This window comes from Stegostoma tigrinum, chromosome 24 (assembly GCF_030684315.1).
Source record: "Stegostoma tigrinum isolate sSteTig4 chromosome 24, sSteTig4.hap1, whole genome shotgun sequence".
Classification (NCBI taxonomy): domain Eukaryota; kingdom Metazoa; phylum Chordata; class Chondrichthyes; order Orectolobiformes; family Stegostomatidae; genus Stegostoma; species Stegostoma tigrinum.
The window spans coordinates 38,937,708-38,955,686 of NC_081377.1; the positions used below are offsets into that span (position 1 = coordinate 38,937,708).

Genomic DNA, 17,979 nt, shown 5'->3' on the forward strand with positions numbered 1-17,979 from the left:
TCTCACACTCTCCCTCGCTCCCTCCCTCTCACACACACACACACACTCTCTCTCTCCCCCTCTCTCTCTCTCTCACACTCCCTCTCTCTCTCTCTCACTCCCTCTCTCACACTCACACATTGTCTCTCTCTCTCTCTCTCACACACACACTCTCTCTCTGTGACAAAGATGCTGTAGGTTGCAGAGAGACCTAGATAAGCTGCAAAGCTGGGCTGAGAGGTGGCAAATGGAGTTTAATACAGACAAGTGTGAGATGATGCACTTTGGTAGGAGTAACTGGAATGCAAAGTACTGGGCTAATGGTAAGGTTCTTGGTAGTGTAGATGAGCAGAGAGATCTCGGTGTCCATGTACACAGATCCTTGAAACTTGCCACCTAGGTTGACAGAGCTGTTAAGAAGGCATACAGTGTTTTAGCTTTTATTAATAGAGGGATCGAGTTCCGGAACCAAGAGGTTATGTTGAAGCTGTACAAAACTCTGGTGCGGCCGCACTTGGAGTATTGTGTACAGTTCTGGTCACCGCATTATAAGAAGGATGTGGAAGCTTAGGAAAGGGTGCAGAGGAGATTTACTAGGATGTTGCCTGGTATGGAGGGAAGGTCTTACGAGGAAAGGCTGAGGGACCTGAGGCTGTTTTCATTAGAGAGAAGAAGGTTGAGAGGTGACTTAATTGAAACATATAAAATAATTGGAGGGTTAGATAAGGAGGATAGGGAGAGCCTTTTTCCTAGGATGGTGACAGCGAGCACGAGTGGGCATAGCTTTAAATTGAGGGATGAAAGATATAGGACAGATGTCAGATTTAGTTTCTTTACTCAGAGAGTAGGAAGGGAATGGAACGCTTTGCCTGCAACGGCAGTAGATTCGCCAACTTTAGGTACATTTAAGTCGTCATTGGACAAGCATATGGACGTACATGGAATAGTGTAGGTTAGATGGGCTTGAGCTCAGTATGACAGGTCGGCACAACATCGAGGGCCAAAGGGCCTGTACTGTGCTGTAATGTTCTATTTATTTTATCTATTTATCTATTTATTTTCTCACTCACTCCCTCTCTCACACACTGTCTCCCCCTCTCTCGCGCACTCTCTCCCCCTCTCTCGCGCACTCTCTCCCCCTCTCTCGCGCACTCTCTCCCCCTCTCTCTCGCGCACTCTCTCCCCCTCGCTCGCGCACTCTCTCCCCCTCGCTCGCACACTCTCTCCCCCTCTCTTGCACACTCTCTCACACACACACACACCCCTGTGGGGTGAATTGTATTTGGAGATACATTCTATTGTGTTCACAAAGCACACAATCTATGAACAGTCAGTCAATATGCTTTTTTGAACTCCTCCTTTAGAAAGAAACCCAGTCTGACTCCAAACTAAAACACAAACAGATTCTAAACAAGGTCTCACACCTAATATGCATTGTCTGACCTAAAATGTTCCCTCTTCTTTACACTGACAAAACCTTTAGTTTTTTCAGAACAGTGTCTTCAAATGAATTCAGCATGTTTTTCCATATGCAGATTAATCAATTAAACCTTCTAACTCATCAAAGATTTAACAGCATCTTAGGTTTGTTTAGTACATCCTGATCAATGATGTGACCCTTTGATCTTTTTGTTATATAAGTTCTGTGTCTGATACTACCTCTCTCACTAACACCTGAAGAAGGATTAATACTTCGAAAGCTTGTGCTTTCAAATAAACCTATTGGACTATAACCTGGTGACGCATGATTTCTGACCTTCACCATTCGAGATCATGGCTAATTGTCTACCTCTAAACCATATTCCTGCACTATCTCCATGTTCTCTGAAGTTGTTAGCAATTATAAAAGTAACGACCTCTACTCTAATGGACATCAGACAAGGGATTGGGGCCAGAATTATACCATCAGTTACACGCAGGCTCATAACAACATTTTGGGTTTCACTTTCACTTTTAAATAGCACCAATGTGCTTTGTATACATGCCCAAATTTACAGCAGTTTTCATACCAATGTGCTGATTTAGGAAGATTGAGAATCAGCAAAACAGCTTTATTTCAGTTTAAAACCTTAAAATTGCTAAAAGATAGGTCAAAATAGATTTTATCCATCTAGTCATGCATCATTGGCAACCATGATCACCTGGCATTAACATGATTCTTTGAAGGAATTAGGGAGATTTTCCCAAATTCATCCTGAAAATAGCCTCAGTCTTTTTTTGTTACCTCTGCTTTTGTGTCATTAAGCACCAGCATCACTAATGTCTGGATAGAATCATGTATAAAGCTGCAGGAATGAGGCAAGCTTTGGGACAACTTACACTCATGTGCATAAGTGCAAGTTGGCGAAGCTTCAGGTTATTAACTTTTTGATTCCATGCTGAAATGAAACTTACTGCTACATGTTCTTCCGTCCGGATTTAATGTGAATCCTTCATTGCAGGCACATTTGTAAGAGTTAGGAGTGCTCACACAGATGTGTTCACAATCATGATCTCCACTGGCACAAAGATCCACCACTGAAATACAAAATCAGGCCGGGTCAATTCTGATAGAGGAAATATATGGAAATATACTCTTAGGATGTCGGCTAACCAGATCCTCTGTACGTTCCTAATTAGTATCAGCAAATTTCTTTGCTTATTTACTCCCACAGCACTACATCCTTTGTTAATTTTCCATTCAGCTGATCCTTTCCGTTCTTCACCAAACCCATTTCTCAAAGATAGGTAGCAAGTTGGTCTGCCTGTTCTAAAAGCCCAAATCTCATTCCGTTCAAAATATCATTCCAAACCAAGCTCTGCCTCATTGTAGGAAGATGTTTGTATGGTAATGTCACTAGACAATGAATTCTGATGCTCAGGCTGGGGACACAAGTTCAAAAACCACCGTGGTGGCAGTGTTTCTTTCTATTTATTCATAGGATGTGGGCATCTCTAGCTTGGCTAGCATTCATTGCCCATCCCTAATTGCCCAGAGGGTAATTAAGAGTCAACCACATTACTGTGGGTCTGGACTCACATGTAAGCCAGACCAGGTAAGGATGGCAGTTTCCTTCCCTAAAGGATATTAGTGAGCCAAAACCAAAGCAAAGTTGCTGGAAAAGCCCATCTGTCTGGCAGCATGTGTGGAGGAGAAAACAGAGTCAATGTTTCGGGGTCCGGTGACCGTTCCTCAGTTCTGTATTATTATATTAGATTATATGCTGTATTACTGTATTAGAGAACCAGATGGGTTTTAGCTGACAATCGACAGTAGCTTCATGGTCATCATTAGATTCTTAATTCCAGGTTTCAAAAAAAATTAATACAGATTCCACCAGCTGCCCTTGTGAGATTTGAATCCAAGTCCCCAGAACATTATCTGGATTTCTAGGTTAATAGTCCAGTGATAGTACCACTAAGCCATTGCCTCCCTCTAACTGATGGAATTTAAATTCAATTCATAAAATATATAGCTAAACTGAGTAGTAATGACCATGATACTATCATTGATTGTCATTAAAACCCACCTGGCTCACAAATATCCATGAGCGAAGAAATCTGTTGGCTACATGTGTCTTCAGACTCTCAGCAATGTGCTTGACTTGTAACTTCCCTTTGAAATGGCCCGAGCTAGCTGCTGAGCTCAAATGATAGGCAGCAAGTGCTGATCTCTCCAGTGATGTTAGTGAAAAAAGAGCTCTTTACAAAATGGTTCAAGTTAACAATTAGTTATTCTTCACTAAATACTACCTTCTCCATATAACTGGTGTTATCATTCTTCCGCCGCCTTACCCACCAATCTCAAAGCCAACCTATGTGTCTTCAAATAGTTTGTCTCTGCAGGAACAATGATTAACAGTAAAGAGGACTGGCGATAACAGCCTTGACTAATTCCAATTCCATTTACAATGAATCATCAAGAAACACAACCAATTTGCAAACAGAAGGAGAGCTGCTGGAGTAGCTAATCAGGATGGATACTAGTTCAGAGCAAACATTGACTTATCAGTATTATTACTGTGAATTATGATCAAATGGACATGAACACTGTGGCTGCCTCTTAAGGGTCGATGCTATGAGAATGACACAAATTTCCAATTTTTGGTGCTTTACTCACCGCAGAAGGCTTCCTGGAATTTTTTGGAAAGTTTTTCAATAGCACTGTAGCTTTCTACATAGTCTAAGTGGTCTTCCAGGGGTTCGCTGGCAATTTCACGGAGTGAGCTCATCTCTGCCTTGCCCACGCCAATAGCAAATATCTCAATGCCACTCTGCTTGGCTCGTGTAGCTGACTCCCGCACTTGGTCCTGGGGCCGGCCATCGGTCACAATGATGGCAACCTAAGGGTGCGTGGACACAAAAATGGTCAGTTTCTTGCAATAATTATGAATGAGGGGATTGATTTTATTCTGTTGCTGTGTTTTGCTTATTGATAAAATGAATCCAGAAAGGCACATGTGTCTGTGACTGTAAATTATAATCAATACCCATTGAAAATGTACTGTTACTCAATGCTTCTCAAAATGGTTAACCTTAGAAATGATCCTGGCACCAGTAGTGGGCATCGCCCTTCAGCAGAGGTACACCAAGGACACAGTCCCAAAGTTCTGGGCAGAGTGTATCAGATCGGACTGTTATCCTGGCCATTGGGGAATTTAAGTAGAATTATGTTTTTGATGCACATTCATGAAGCTTGTCCTCCCGGTTAGGGTGGGTACAACACATTAGGAGACAGAGGTGCTGGTTCCAAGAAAGCTGTTAGGAATAAAAGATACATTTAACACACCATTTTGGCGACTAAGCATTTATACATATTGATTTTTATGGTTTGAGGACCTTTACCTGCAAAGCAATCATTAAAAGAGTTACTTTGTCTGATTCCTAATATTATAGTGAGCAGAGTACAGTTTTTGGCCGGTGTTTTATCTTTTGAAGAATATGGAATACTATCAGTTTGTTCTGTTGATGATGAAACTGTCCAATAGGAGGCATCAAAAGCATCACACTAACTCTCCTGGTGTGGAGTTTGGGGAGAGAGAAACTAACATCTTCACAAGCACACAACATGATTAATGAGGCAATATTTTGTAAGATGTGCAAAGTAATTGGGGCTTAATAGCTGAATGTAATGAGGTCCCAGTGTAACACTTCAAAGGCCTGATACTTATAATCCTTCCCAAAGTTTTTTTCTGGCTGCGCCACTGTTAGCCTGTTGTTTTTTCTCCTTAGAAATATTCCTTACATTCATTCTATCCCATTTATTCTTATATTTATTGCTTACATTCATTTTAGTCCTGCCAGTTCCACATTCCATGCATAAAGTTTTAAAAACATCCTTATACTTACTTCTCCTGCTACAGTGCCCTTATGTTACTATTTTCTAAAGTAATGAAAGCTGCTGCTAACTATATCCTCTTGAAAGGTGTGGCAGGTTTGGGGTAGCAATGTGACACCCTTATTCAAGAAAAGGTGCAAGGACATTGCAGCTACAGACTCCGTTAGTTTTGAATCAGTGGTGGATAAGGTTCTGATATCCTTAATCAAAGAAGGCATTTGAGAAGATTTCAGTTAATTAAGTAGAGCCAGCGGCATTTTGTGGAAAATGATCACGGTTCATGAACCTAATTGATTTTGTTTTGTTGAAGTACCAGAGAAGGTATATAAACAAAATGCAGTCACTGTTGCCTATGCGGATTTTAGCAAGGTATTTGATGTAGTACCATGTTATGAGGGCGGCATGGTGGCTCACTGGTTAGCACTGCTACCTCACAGTGCCAGGAGCCTGGGTTTGATTCCCCCTCCAGCAACTGTTTGTGTGCCATATACACATTCTCCCCGTGTCTGCATGGGTTTCCTCCCACAGTCCGAAGATGTGCAGGCTAGGTGGATTGGCCAGTCTAAACTGCCCATAGTGTCCGGGGATGTGTAGGTTAGGTGGGTTTGGGGAATGGGTCCGAGTGGGATGCTTCCATAGTGTAGGGATTCTATGGAAAAGGCTGGTTATTAAAGTCGAGGCCTTTAGAGTAAAAGGGCCAGTGTGCAAATTGGTTCCTTCATTGGGTCAAAATCCTGGAATTCCCCTGCTGACTGCATCGTGGGTCTAGCTACAGGGACTGCAGAAGTTCAGCAAGGCAGCTGAACACCACCTTCGCAAGGGCAACTAGGGAAGGGCAATAAATGCAGGTCCGGCCAGTAACACCATGTCCCACAGTGAATAAAACAAAATTGGATAAAACATTTGCTTAAGGAATAAAAGCAGCAAGTATTGATAATTGGTTGTTTGTCAAACTGGAGGGTGATGATGTTGCCTGTCAAGGGCCAGTGCATTTTTGTTTATGTTTATAAATGACTTGCATCTAGGAATAGAAAGTAAATATCAAAACTTGCCACTGGTATGAAACTTGAAGGAGTAGTAAGAAGAATATGAATTGATTGCAGCAGTTCAAGCAAAATGGGCAGACAAGTGGCAATGGAGTTTAATGCTGAGAAGTGTGAGGTAAGGCATTTTGGCAGAAATGATGGGGAGAAGCAATAAATATTTAATGGCTTAGAGCTGAAGTTTGAAGGGATAGAGAAACCTGGGAGTTAATGTGCATCAATCTTTGAAAGTGGCAGGACATATTGAGAGAGTGATTAGCGAAGGTCATGGGATCTTGGGCTTCATAACTAGAGGTATGAAGCACAAAATCAGGGATGTTGCACTGAAGCTAGATAAAACTCTTGTTATGGTTCCCACTAGAGAATTGCATACAGTTTTAGGCACCACACTGGAGGAGAAATGTGAAAGTCCTTGACAGGGTACAAGTATTATTTTTAACAAAGTTGTTCTAGCAATTGGAGGAGAATGGGGAGACCATTAGTTGCAAGATTATGTTGAACAGGCAGGGGTTGTTGTCTGTGGTGTGATGGATATTCAGAAGAGATTTGTAATGGTCAAGATTGTGATCGGCTTGGATAAGTTGGACAGGTAACATCTTATTCAGTTAGCTAATGGTACAAGGATTAGAGGACATAGATTGAAGACTTTGGGCAAGAAATGCAGAGTGAATGTGAAGAAGACATTTTTGATGCAATGAGTGGTAATAATAACCTGGAATTCACTGTCCATGAAGGTGTTGAAAATGATCAATGATTTCTAAAGGAAATCTGTTGGTCTCTTGAAGGAAATCAACTTACAGGCTGGGGACCAAGTGAGGAATTGGAATGTGTTGTTCAATGGAGGTTGGCATGGACTCACTGAGCTGAATGGTCTCATTCTGTGCAGTCCATGATTATGACCTCTGGACTCTAACTTTCTTTTTGCTACTCCTACGGTCAGAGCTCCTCTGTCCTTCCTCCATATTTCTGCAAGGATATAAAACTTAACATTATTTAACATTCCTTTCCTCAGGTACCAACTATGTGGAGATCAGCATTTATACTATCTTCAGTTCAAATTCATTTTTTTACCAGAATTTTAGCACAGTGTAATTGATATTCAATGGCATTCCCATCACCGAATCCCTGCTATCAGCATTCTGAGGGTTACAATTGACTAGAAATTCAGCTGGACACACCATATGCATATAGTAGCTACAACAGCCAGAATCCTAGTAACAAGTAACTCATTTCTTGATTCCTCAAAGCCTGACCACCATCTACAAGACAGAAGTCTGGAACGTAATGGAATACTCTCCACTTGTCTGGATGAGCACAGCTCCAACAACACTCAAGAAGCTTGACACCATCCAGGATAAAGCATCCTATTCGATTGGCACCACATACAAAAGCATCCACTCCCTCCACCACCAACGCTCAGTAGCAGCAGTGTGTACTATCAACAAGATGTACTACAGAAATTCACCAAAGCTCCTTAGACAGCATCTTGAAACCCATGACCACTTCCATCTACAGGGACAAGGGCAGCAAATACATAGGAACACCACAAATTCCCCTCCAAGTAACAGTCTATCTTCAAATGGAATTATATATTATTGCTTCTTCACTGTCATTGAGTCAGACTCCTGGAACTGCCTTCCTGACAGTATGGTTGCCATTGTGTGCCTACAGCACATGATGTAAAGCAGTTCAAAAAGGCAGCGTACCACCAGCTCCTCAAGGGCAATTATGGATGGGCAATATATGCCGGCCCAGCTAATGATGCTCGCATTGCTTGAATGAATAAAACAATCTTTGACACTCAGTGCCAGTGAGTTCTGAGGAAGTGTCACCGGACCTGAAATGTTGACTCTGTTTTTTCCTTCACAGCTGCTGCCAGACCTGCTGATCTTTTCCAGCAATTTTGTTTTTGTTCTTTGACACCCAGTGTTCCCTTTCTTAATCATTCTGGAGGCTTGGCTTCTCCCAGTGATCCTGAGTTAGCTCTTTTTTATATTCCTATGCAACACCAATTTTAATTGTTCCATCGTTAGTGGGTAAGCCTATCATTTACTATGTCTTAAAGTCTGGATGCCCTCCATCAGCCTCTCTGCCTCTCTTTCCACCTTTCAAACTTTCTTGACTGCCATCTTGTCAACTTGACACTCCTGCTGTTGGTGAGATTTTTTTGACTGTAGCTAGTAATACTTGGAGCTGGAGTTGAATCTGGATTAGATTTCAGACTCGGAGGTTGATATTAGTTCGTACACAGGCATTAGCTTGCAAGGATCCCAGGTTTTCTACACTGAATGGGTCCAGGTTTTATATTTACAATTCCTAAGGTCAGACAGCCACAGACAACAATTCATTTAGATTTTTCAAATTTAGAGTTTCAGGCAAGCCAGCAGATAATATTTTAACACAGAGTGGTTAGTGTGTGGAATGAACTTCCAGAGGAAGTGGTGAATGCTGGTACAGATACAATGTTTAAAAGATATTTAATAAGTACATGAATAAGAAAGGTTTGGAAGGATATGGGCCAAGCACAGGCAGGTAGGACTAGCTTAGTTCGGAATTATGGTTGGCATGGACTGGTTGGACCAAAGGGTCTGTTTCCATGCTGTATGACCCTATGATTTGATACATGTAAGGGAGATTTTGCCATTCAAGAGAGATGGGGAGAAAATAATCCATAGTCCAGAGCTGAACCAAACTACCAATGACATGTGGACCCCTGCTGTTTTTTATCCTCCGCAGGATCCACAGACTGAACATCCAGTTCCACTCAGCTTTACTGGACACCAGAAATCGTAAGTACAACAAACTCACGGGCCCCTGCCACCCACAAGAGGATTCCTGCGCCTCCCAAATCCTGACTCTGTCCCTGCCCCTCCCCCACCATGCACCCGCCGCCATTGACCATGAGGACACGGCCGGAGACCCCACCGATGTCGTCACATCCGCCTCCGCCGGCCACAGAATTTCCGGAACCGCTGCAGCAGTCACCACCTCCACGTCCAGGTTCAACACCCCACACGCTACCCTCACCGCAGCTGCTGCCGCCCACCCCGATCCTCCAACCGCCGATGGAACCTCGCCCACGGTCGACGCCGACGGAACCCCGCCCACGGCCGACGCCGGCGAAACCCCGCCCATGGCCGACGCCGACGGAACCCCGCCCACGGCCGACGACCTCATCGCTCCGCCCACAACCTCCACAGCCAGCAACCCCAGAGGAGACAGCCACACTGAGCCCTGCCGCATCTTCACCATCCCCCCAGACCTCCCACTGACTGAGGACGAACGGTCAGTCCTTAGTAAGGGGCTCACCTTTGTCCCCCTGCAACCACACATCAATGAATACCAGTCACGGTCGGACATAGAGCAGTTTTTCCGCCGTCTTCGCCTCCATGCCTACTTCTTCAACCGGGAACCTAACCCTCCCTCCACTGACCCTTTCACCCGCTTCCAACACAAGTCCTCCTCCTGGACACCACCCCCAGGCCTCCTACCCTCCCTCGACCTCTTCATCTCCAACTGCCGTCGAGACATTAACCGCCTCAACCTCTCCACCCCTCTCACCCACTCCAACCTCTCCCCCGCAGAACGGGCAGCCCTCCGCTCCCTCCGCTCCAACCCCAACCTCACCATCAAACCCGCAGACAAGGGTGGCGCAGTGGTAGTATGGCGCACTGACCTCTACATCGTTGAGGCCAGACGCCAACTCTCCGACACCACCTCCTACCGCCTCCTCGATCATGACCCCACACCCGAGCACCAGACCATCATCTCCAACAACATTCACGACCTCATCACCTCAGGGGACCTCCCACCCACAGCCTCCAACCTCATTGTTCCCCAATCCCGCACGGCCCGTTTCTATCTCCTTCCCAAAATCCACAAACCTGCCTGCCCTGGTCGACCCATCGTCTCAGCCTGCTCCTGCCCCACCGAACTCATCTCCACCTATCTGGACTCCATTTTCTCCCCTTTGGTCCAGGAACTCCCCACCTACGTCCGTGACACCATCCACGCCCTCCACCTCCTCCAGGACTTCCAATTCCCTGGCCCCCAACACCTCATATTCACCATGGACGTCCAGTCCCTGTACACCTGCATTCCGCATGGAGATGGCCTCAAGGCCGTCCGCTTCTTCCTGTCCCGCAGGCCCGACCAGTCCCCCTCCACCGACACTCTCATCCGCCTAGCTGAACTCGTCCTCACACTCAACAACTTCTCTTTTGACTCCTCCCACTTCCTACAGACTAAGGGGGTGGCCATGGGCACCCGCATGGGCCCCAGCTATGCCTGCCTCTTTGTAGGTTACGTGGAACAGTCCCTCTTCCGCACCTACACAGGCCCCAAACCCCACCTCTTCCTCCGGTATATTGATGACTGTATCGGCGCCGCCTCTTGCTCCCCAGAGGAGCTTGAACAGTTCATCCACTTCACCAACACCTTCCACCCCAACCTTCAGTTCACCTGGGCCATCTCCAGCACATCCCTCACCTTCCTGGACCTCTCAGTCTCCATCTCAGGCAACCAGCTTGTAACTGATGTCCATTTCAAGCCCACCGACTCCCACAGCTACCTAGAATACACCTCCTCCCACCCACCCTCCTGCAAAAATTCCATCCCCTATTCCCAATTCCTCCGCCTCCGCCGCATCTGCTCCCACGATAAGACATTCCACTCCCGCACATCCCAGATGTCCAAGTTCTTTAAGGACCGCAACTTTCCCCCCACAGTGATCGAGAACGCCCTTGACCGCGTCTCCCGTATTTCCCGCAACACATCCCTCACACCCCGCCCCCGCCACAACCGCCCAAAGAGGATCCCCCTCGTTCTCACACACCACCCTACCAACCTCCGGATACAACGCATCATCCTCCGATACTTCCGCCATTTACAATCCGACCCCACCACCCAAGACATTTTTCCATCCCCTCCCCTGTCAGCTTTCCGGAGAGACCACTCTCTCCGTGACTCCCTTGTTCGCTCCACACTGCCCTCCAACCCCACCACACCCGGCATCTTCCCCTGCAACCGCAGGAAATGCTACACTTGTCCCCACACCTCCTCCCTCACCCCTATCCCAGGCCCCAAGATGACATTCCACATTAAGCAGAGGTTCACCTGCACATCTGCCAATGTGGTATACTGCATCCACTGTACCCGGTGCGGCTTCCTCTACATTGGGGAAACCAAGCGGAGGCTTAGGGACCGCTTTGCAGAACACCTCCGCTCAGTTCGCAACAAACAACTGCACCTCCCAGTCGCAAACCATTTCCACTCCCCCTCCCATTCTCTAGATGACATGTCCATCATGGGCCTCCTGCACTGCCACAATGATGCCACCCGAAGGTTGCAGGAACAGCAACTCATATTCCGCCTGGGAACCCTGCAGCCATATGGTATCAATGTGGACTTCACCAGTTTCAAAATCTCCCCTTCCCCTACTGCATCCCTAAACCAGCCTAGTTCGTCCCCTCCCCCCACTGCACCACACAACCAGCCCAGCTCTTCCCCCCCACCCACTGCATCCCAAAACCAATCCAACCTGTCTCTGCCTCCCTAACCGGTTCTTCCTCTCACCCATCCCTTCCTCCCACCCCAAGCCGCACCCCCAGCTACCTACTAACCTCATCCCACCTCCTTGACCTGTCCGTCTTCCCTGGACTGACCTATCCCCTCCCTCCCTCCCCACCTATACTCTCTCCACCTATCTTCTTTACTCTCCATCTTCGGTCCGCCTCCCCCTCTCTCCCTATTTATTCCAGTTCCCTCTCCCCATCCCCCTCTCTGATGAAGGGTCTAGGCCCGAAACGTCAGCTTTTGTACTCCTGAGATGCTGCTTGGCCTGCTGTGTTCATCCAGCCTCACATTTTATTATCTACCAATGACATGTGATTGTAATGAAGAACCTTTTAAACTGGGGAAGATCCATACAGCAGGGACTGATTAAGATTCACTGTGTGAGACCTAACTTTGAGAAACCAAACCTGACCCTATTTGAAAGCACTTCTAGTGTCAATGACAAATGGCTTCTTGAATATTGAATTATCATTCGAAGTGTCCATCGATCCATATTAGTATTTGAAGCTGTGGAATTAACCTGAGCCTTGAACAGCCACAAATAAAACAATATTGACAGTGCTATCTGTTTAAAAGACATCTACTTTTTTCTTGAATCAAAATTCCTGAATGCACGCACTGTTCTCAAATTACAGACCTTTGTTGCAGCGCTGGGTTCTGCTGATCCTAAAGGTAATGATTCCTTTATAGCAAGAAGTTTAGAATATTAGGTATCTCTAAATTGTTGGAGGAGTGGACATGGGCCACAATGGACTTTTTACTGTCATTCCTACTAATCATCTACAATGCCACATTTTTGGGGAAGTTGGTGGCATTGTGGTAATGCCATTGGTCAATTAATCTAGAACCCCAGGCTAATGTACTGAGAATAAGAGTTTGAATCCCACCACGGTTGATGGTGAAATTTGAACCTTATACTAATTTGAAAGAATTAAAACATTAAAAGATTAAAATTAAAAGAACAGTTAGTCGAATAATGACTATGAGACCATCATTGATTGCCCATCTGGTTCATGAATGTTCTTAAGAGAAGGAAATCTGCCATCCTTATCTGGTCTGGCCTACATGTGACTCCAGATTCTCAGTGACGTGGTCGGCTCTTAATAGCGCTCTGGGAAGTACGGGATGGGCAATAACTGATAACATAGCCAGTAATGCCATATCCCATGTATGAATATATATTTTTTAAAAAATGCTTTTACTATTGATCTGTCAAACAATTCAAACACTTACACTTCGATTTATTGAGCAAAATGATCTTCAAACCTTCTTGCTAAGATAGCCATCTACATTGAGTCAATAGCAAATACAAAAAATCGAAATCTTTGCACTTTGCATTGTGACTGCCAAAACACCAGGAACAGTGGGCAAGATATCAGCTTTGTCACAGGCAATTTAATGAGAATAGATAATTGTCCTCAGAAGGGAGTTAAGAAATTATTGTAGTGATACAACACAACACTTTGAAAGCCCGTGAAACCTGGCCATTACTGAAACCATGAGGATAATTATGTTTACATATATATATAATCATACTGACTGAATTTAAATTAGTACTTTTTTTTAAACAGGAAAATTATAAAGATTTTTAAAAGCATTGTTCATTTCCAGTTTAAGAAAGAGGTTTCTATAGTTACCTTGCTGGCTGCGCCAGGCTTGACTCGTGCCCCATTAGACTCACTGAAAGCAATGTTGGTTGCAAATTGGATGGCGAGGCCAGTCATGGTACCAGAGGAGAGTGGCTGGATCTGGGAGACAGCTCGCAGGACGCTTGCCTTGTTACGATGTGCATTGAGAGGGAACTCATTTTTGACGGTACTGGCGTAGTTAACCACCCCGACGCGAGTGGCATTTGGACCAATGTCAAGAGATTCAATTACCTGAGATACAAACACTTTCACCTGTTCAAATTCAGATGGGCGTACACTCCTAGAACTGTCAATAATAAAGATTAAGTCAGTTGGTTTACTCCTGCACAGACCTGCAATAGAAAGAAGGAAAGAACGGAGTGAGGATTAGCAAAACAGAAATAGTTTAAAGAGGTTCAGTCTTAAAGTTTAATATAGCATGTTAAAGTTCATCTATAAAAGGAAAACAGTTGCTAGTATCATGGAAGTTACTGTTTTTTGAACAGAAAGTGCTGGAGAAACTCAACAGGTCAGGCAACATCTGTGGAGAGAGAAACAGAGTGAATGTACATGACTGTTCCTCACTTCTTAAGAAGTCACATTGGACCAGAAACATTAACTTTCTCCACAGATGCTCTGTGATCTGCTGAGTTTCACCAATGTTTCCTGATTTGAGATTTCCAGCATTTTGCTTTTATTTAATTGTTCCACTGAAAACGTTTATCTCCCTGATGACAAAGTGTGAAGCTGGATGAACACAGCAGGCCAAGCAGCATCTCAGGAGCACAAAAGCTGATGTTTCGGGCCTAGACCCTTCATCTGATGAAGGGTCTAGGCCCGAAACGTCAGCTTTTGTGCTCCTGAGATGCTGCTTGGCCTGCTGTGTTCATCCAGCTTCACACTTTGTTATCTTGGATTCTCCAGCATCTGCAGTTCCCATTATTTCTGACACACTTTTATCTCCCTGTTCTTTTTCTGAAATCGTTGCTTTATGTTACAAAATGGTGAGATCTCCTCTTCTAGCGTGTCACCTGATTGTCTGTCCTTGAATGTATTAAATTAGAGAATACATTTTAATAGTTCATTTGATTGTTAGAGGACCTGTGCCAGAGCCTATCCCCTCTCCCTAATAACTGTCTGTAGTTCACCCTTCCAGCAGGTGTCACTGGAATCACTGTAGCTTGGGCACTGAGGGCAAGTGAAGTTTCTCTGTTAAAGCATTGATGGAAAAGTCCACCACCTGCATACCAGGAATGAACCAGAATGAATCATTTTAAGTTTCTCACTGAACAGCACCTTTAATAAAGAACCACTATGGAGATAACGATACAGCATGTTTCTTTTTAAACAAAGGTGGGTTTATAAATTGGTAGCACACTCTCTGCACTCCATTGCAGAATGCTAGGGTCTTACAAAAGCATCTCCTCAGAGTTAATTGAAAGAAGTATTATAACCAATTCCTGCAAAAGCTGGGGATTTTCATTGGGCAAAATGACAAGATACATTACTTCCTGACTGTCTGTTCTGGTTATCAAACTCAGTCAATTTGAAATTGATTGAAAAATAGAAAATTCCTGGTGTAGAAGGAGGCTATTTAATCCATTGTGACTCATGCTGGCTGAAAGAGCTATCCCACGTTCCAGTTCTTAGTTCATAGCCCTTCCAGATTATGGCACTGCAAGTAGATGTAGGGATATTGTTAAATGCAATGAGGATTTCTTCCCCCTACTACCGTTTTAAGCAGTGTGATCCTAATTCTAACCACACTATGAGTGAAAAGCTCAGTTCCCCTCAAAACCTTTTGCTAAGTACATTACCCAATGCCCCCTGTTTATTGACCATTCTGTTGAGGGAAATTGGTTCTTCCTATGCATTATATCACAGCTCCTTCTAATTTAAGCATTTTATTTGATGTGACTTGACAGTGTGCTGCTTGCAAAGTAACTTGTCAGGAGAGTTTCATTGTGCTGTTTACTGTTTCTAATAGAAACAATGTATTGGAAAGCAACAACAAATCATAGTTGATCATTTGGAAACTTAATTAGGAACCAACATTATCATAAAAGTGAGAAATAGAATTAGGAGTGGGTCAACCAATTTCACAAATTTCTTCCACTATTCAGTAAGATTAAGGTAGTAATTGTCACCTCAGCTACACCTTTTGATTTGCACTTCTGCTCCCCACCGTAACCCTTGACTCCCTCATAGATCACATATCTGCATAACTCATCTCTGAATATCCTCAAAGACCTAGCCTCCACTATGCATTAGAGTAAGGATTCCAAAGATGAGTGGTTTACTGCCTACTGAGAAAAGAAAGCCCTCCTCATTTCCACATTGTTGAAACTGTGCACCCCATGTTCTACATTCCCTCATGAGGGAATTCCCTCTCAGTATCCCATCAGCCAAGCACCCCTCTTCCGCCACCGCCGTGTCATATGTTATAGTAAGAACATCTCTCATTCTTCTAAACTCCAATAAGAATAGGCTCAACCTTGTTATCCTTTCCTCACATGTCAATCTATGACAAAACAAATAGCTGATTATGTTGGCCAAGCCCCAACTCAACATTACATTGGAGTGCTAAAGATGTCAGCAGCAGGTACTTTATAGATAACACTATTATTCTTTTTCATTGACAATATTAACAGGGACTAGTGAAATGTCAGGAATATTTGCAACACCAGTTTTAGTCTAATTACCAACTGTGGTAATGTGTGTGCAAGAAATCCTTTGCATTGACTTCTTCCCTCCAACAATTACACAATTCATCACTATTCTAGCTCTGTTGAGAGGTTTTCTAATGATTGAGTGGATAAATGCTCCTGGATTGTGGGACAATACTATACAGACATGGAAGATGCAAGGTCTCTGGCTTCATTTGGTCTCTGCTGAGATAATCCAGCTCAACTTTGATATTGTTTGTATTGAATTGGTGCCCCAATTGACATAAATATCTTTGGGATATTTTGAACTGTCCTTTGTGTTGAAGAGACGCCTTGGCACAATGATTCGACATTTCCATAAAGTTGCAGGGAATTAACCAAAAACTTCAATTCCTCAGCATTTTGAGCAAGAGATTGCTACAATATTAGGATTAATTAATTCTAGGTGAGTGTGAATATTAGTCTGCACATTGAGCTTAAATGTCAATTGCAGTGCACCTTGAGAATTTTACTCAAGTCTTCAGTAAAATTCTACTCTTCAACCCACCAAAAGGAGTTTAGCCTTAATTACGACAAGGACAGACCATGTGATGCACAGAAAAAACAGCTTGGAAATTTTGAAGAGTCAAAATGCTGCCTTTACGTTAATTTCTGAATTTAAATTGCACTAGCCTCCCCAGTGCCACAATTTCCCTGACATTATATTCTTCCAAAGATATATCAAGTCAGTGAAAAGTCGTGACCTCGTTTAAGAAAACGAATCTTCCAAAATTGGGAAATAGATTTTTGAAAAAGACTGGCGATTTTCCTTTTACATTGTGGACGAGAAGGGAGCATCAGATGTAAAAATATCAGGTGAAGTTAATATTTAGAACTATTTGTCTCTTTTTAAAAACGATACACGAGTGTAGCCTCTTACCAGCTGAAACCTGTGGACCAGATCTGAGAGGTTTGACTTTGGGTACGCCATTCACCTGAACCAGGATTAGGGCTGAGAGGAGCAATCCACTGAGAAGTCCCGTCATCTTGACCAGAACCAGTTGCAGGAGTTCAGGCTGCAGACGGAGTGTGGCAGAGAGCGGGGCTTGCTCTAGGTATTAACAAGAGGCTGGAACACAGCCTGACACGTGTGGAATACCTGAAAGGGCTCCAGGAAAAACGTTGACATTTAACTCTTTGACAAAATTATCCTTCAGCCTTCGGCAGTTTATAAATAGGAAGCCAAAAAAAGTCATCAGACTGAGACTAGAATAAGCTAAGCAGGGGGAAAGGGAATGAAGTGTTGAAAAAACATTAGAGTGACTGAGTGGATGAAGATATTCAAACTGAAGCTTTAATGGTTTTGGTTAGTAGATAAATGTTCTTTTCGAGTTTTTAAAGTAGGGCTAGTTTAGATAGTGCGGAGTGCTGGGTTTGTGTTTTTTATTATAACAATATTTACATTTTAATAATGTCTCTTTTTAACACCCTCGCCCAGTACGTTTCAAACCCTACCACCTGGTGGGTGTCTGCATTTTGTAAAAACTATGAGTACAGTCGGGAGGAATAGGATCAAAACCTCACAAATAAAGTCGAATTCCTCAACTTTTCCCTGGTTTTTAATTGAAGCGAAAAGGATTGCCAGCAGCAGAGGCGAACGAAGGGCAGGTTACATTGGATCATGAATGTACTATCGGAACATGAGTGTACTGTTATGCATTAATTAGTGTAGTCTGAAGCATCCTTAACCATGTTACTGCACACAGACCCGAAGTTTACTCTCAAGTTCACTC

At 43.9% G+C, this 17,979-nt stretch overlaps 1 protein-coding gene and 1 long non-coding RNA gene across 2 annotated transcripts in view; one reads left to right on the forward strand and one right to left on the reverse strand.

The window, feature by feature from the left end:
• Positions 1–9,397, forward strand: part of LOC125464868 (uncharacterized) — a 33,193-nt gene extending 23,796 nt beyond the window's left edge. The window contains exon 4 of the long non-coding RNA XR_009447188.1: positions 9,076–9,397. This is a non-coding gene — a long non-coding RNA (uncharacterized LOC125464868). The remainder of the gene's footprint in view (positions 1–9,075) is intronic.
• matn1 (matrilin 1) overlaps positions 1–17,323 on the reverse strand; it is a 31,584-nt gene extending 14,261 nt beyond the window's left edge. Inside the window, exons 1-4 of the mRNA XM_048557729.2 lie at positions 17,127–17,323; positions 13,551–13,894; positions 4,079–4,301; positions 2,374–2,496 (exon numbers count right to left, since the gene is read on the reverse strand). Coding sequence (XP_048413686.1) covers positions 2,374–2,496; positions 4,079–4,301; positions 13,551–13,894; positions 17,127–17,232 — 796 coding nt within the window. The 5' untranslated portion in view covers positions 17,233–17,323. The remainder of the gene's footprint in view (positions 1–2,373; positions 2,497–4,078; positions 4,302–13,550; positions 13,895–17,126) is intronic.
• Between the last annotated feature and the right edge of the window lie 656 nt (positions 17,324–17,979).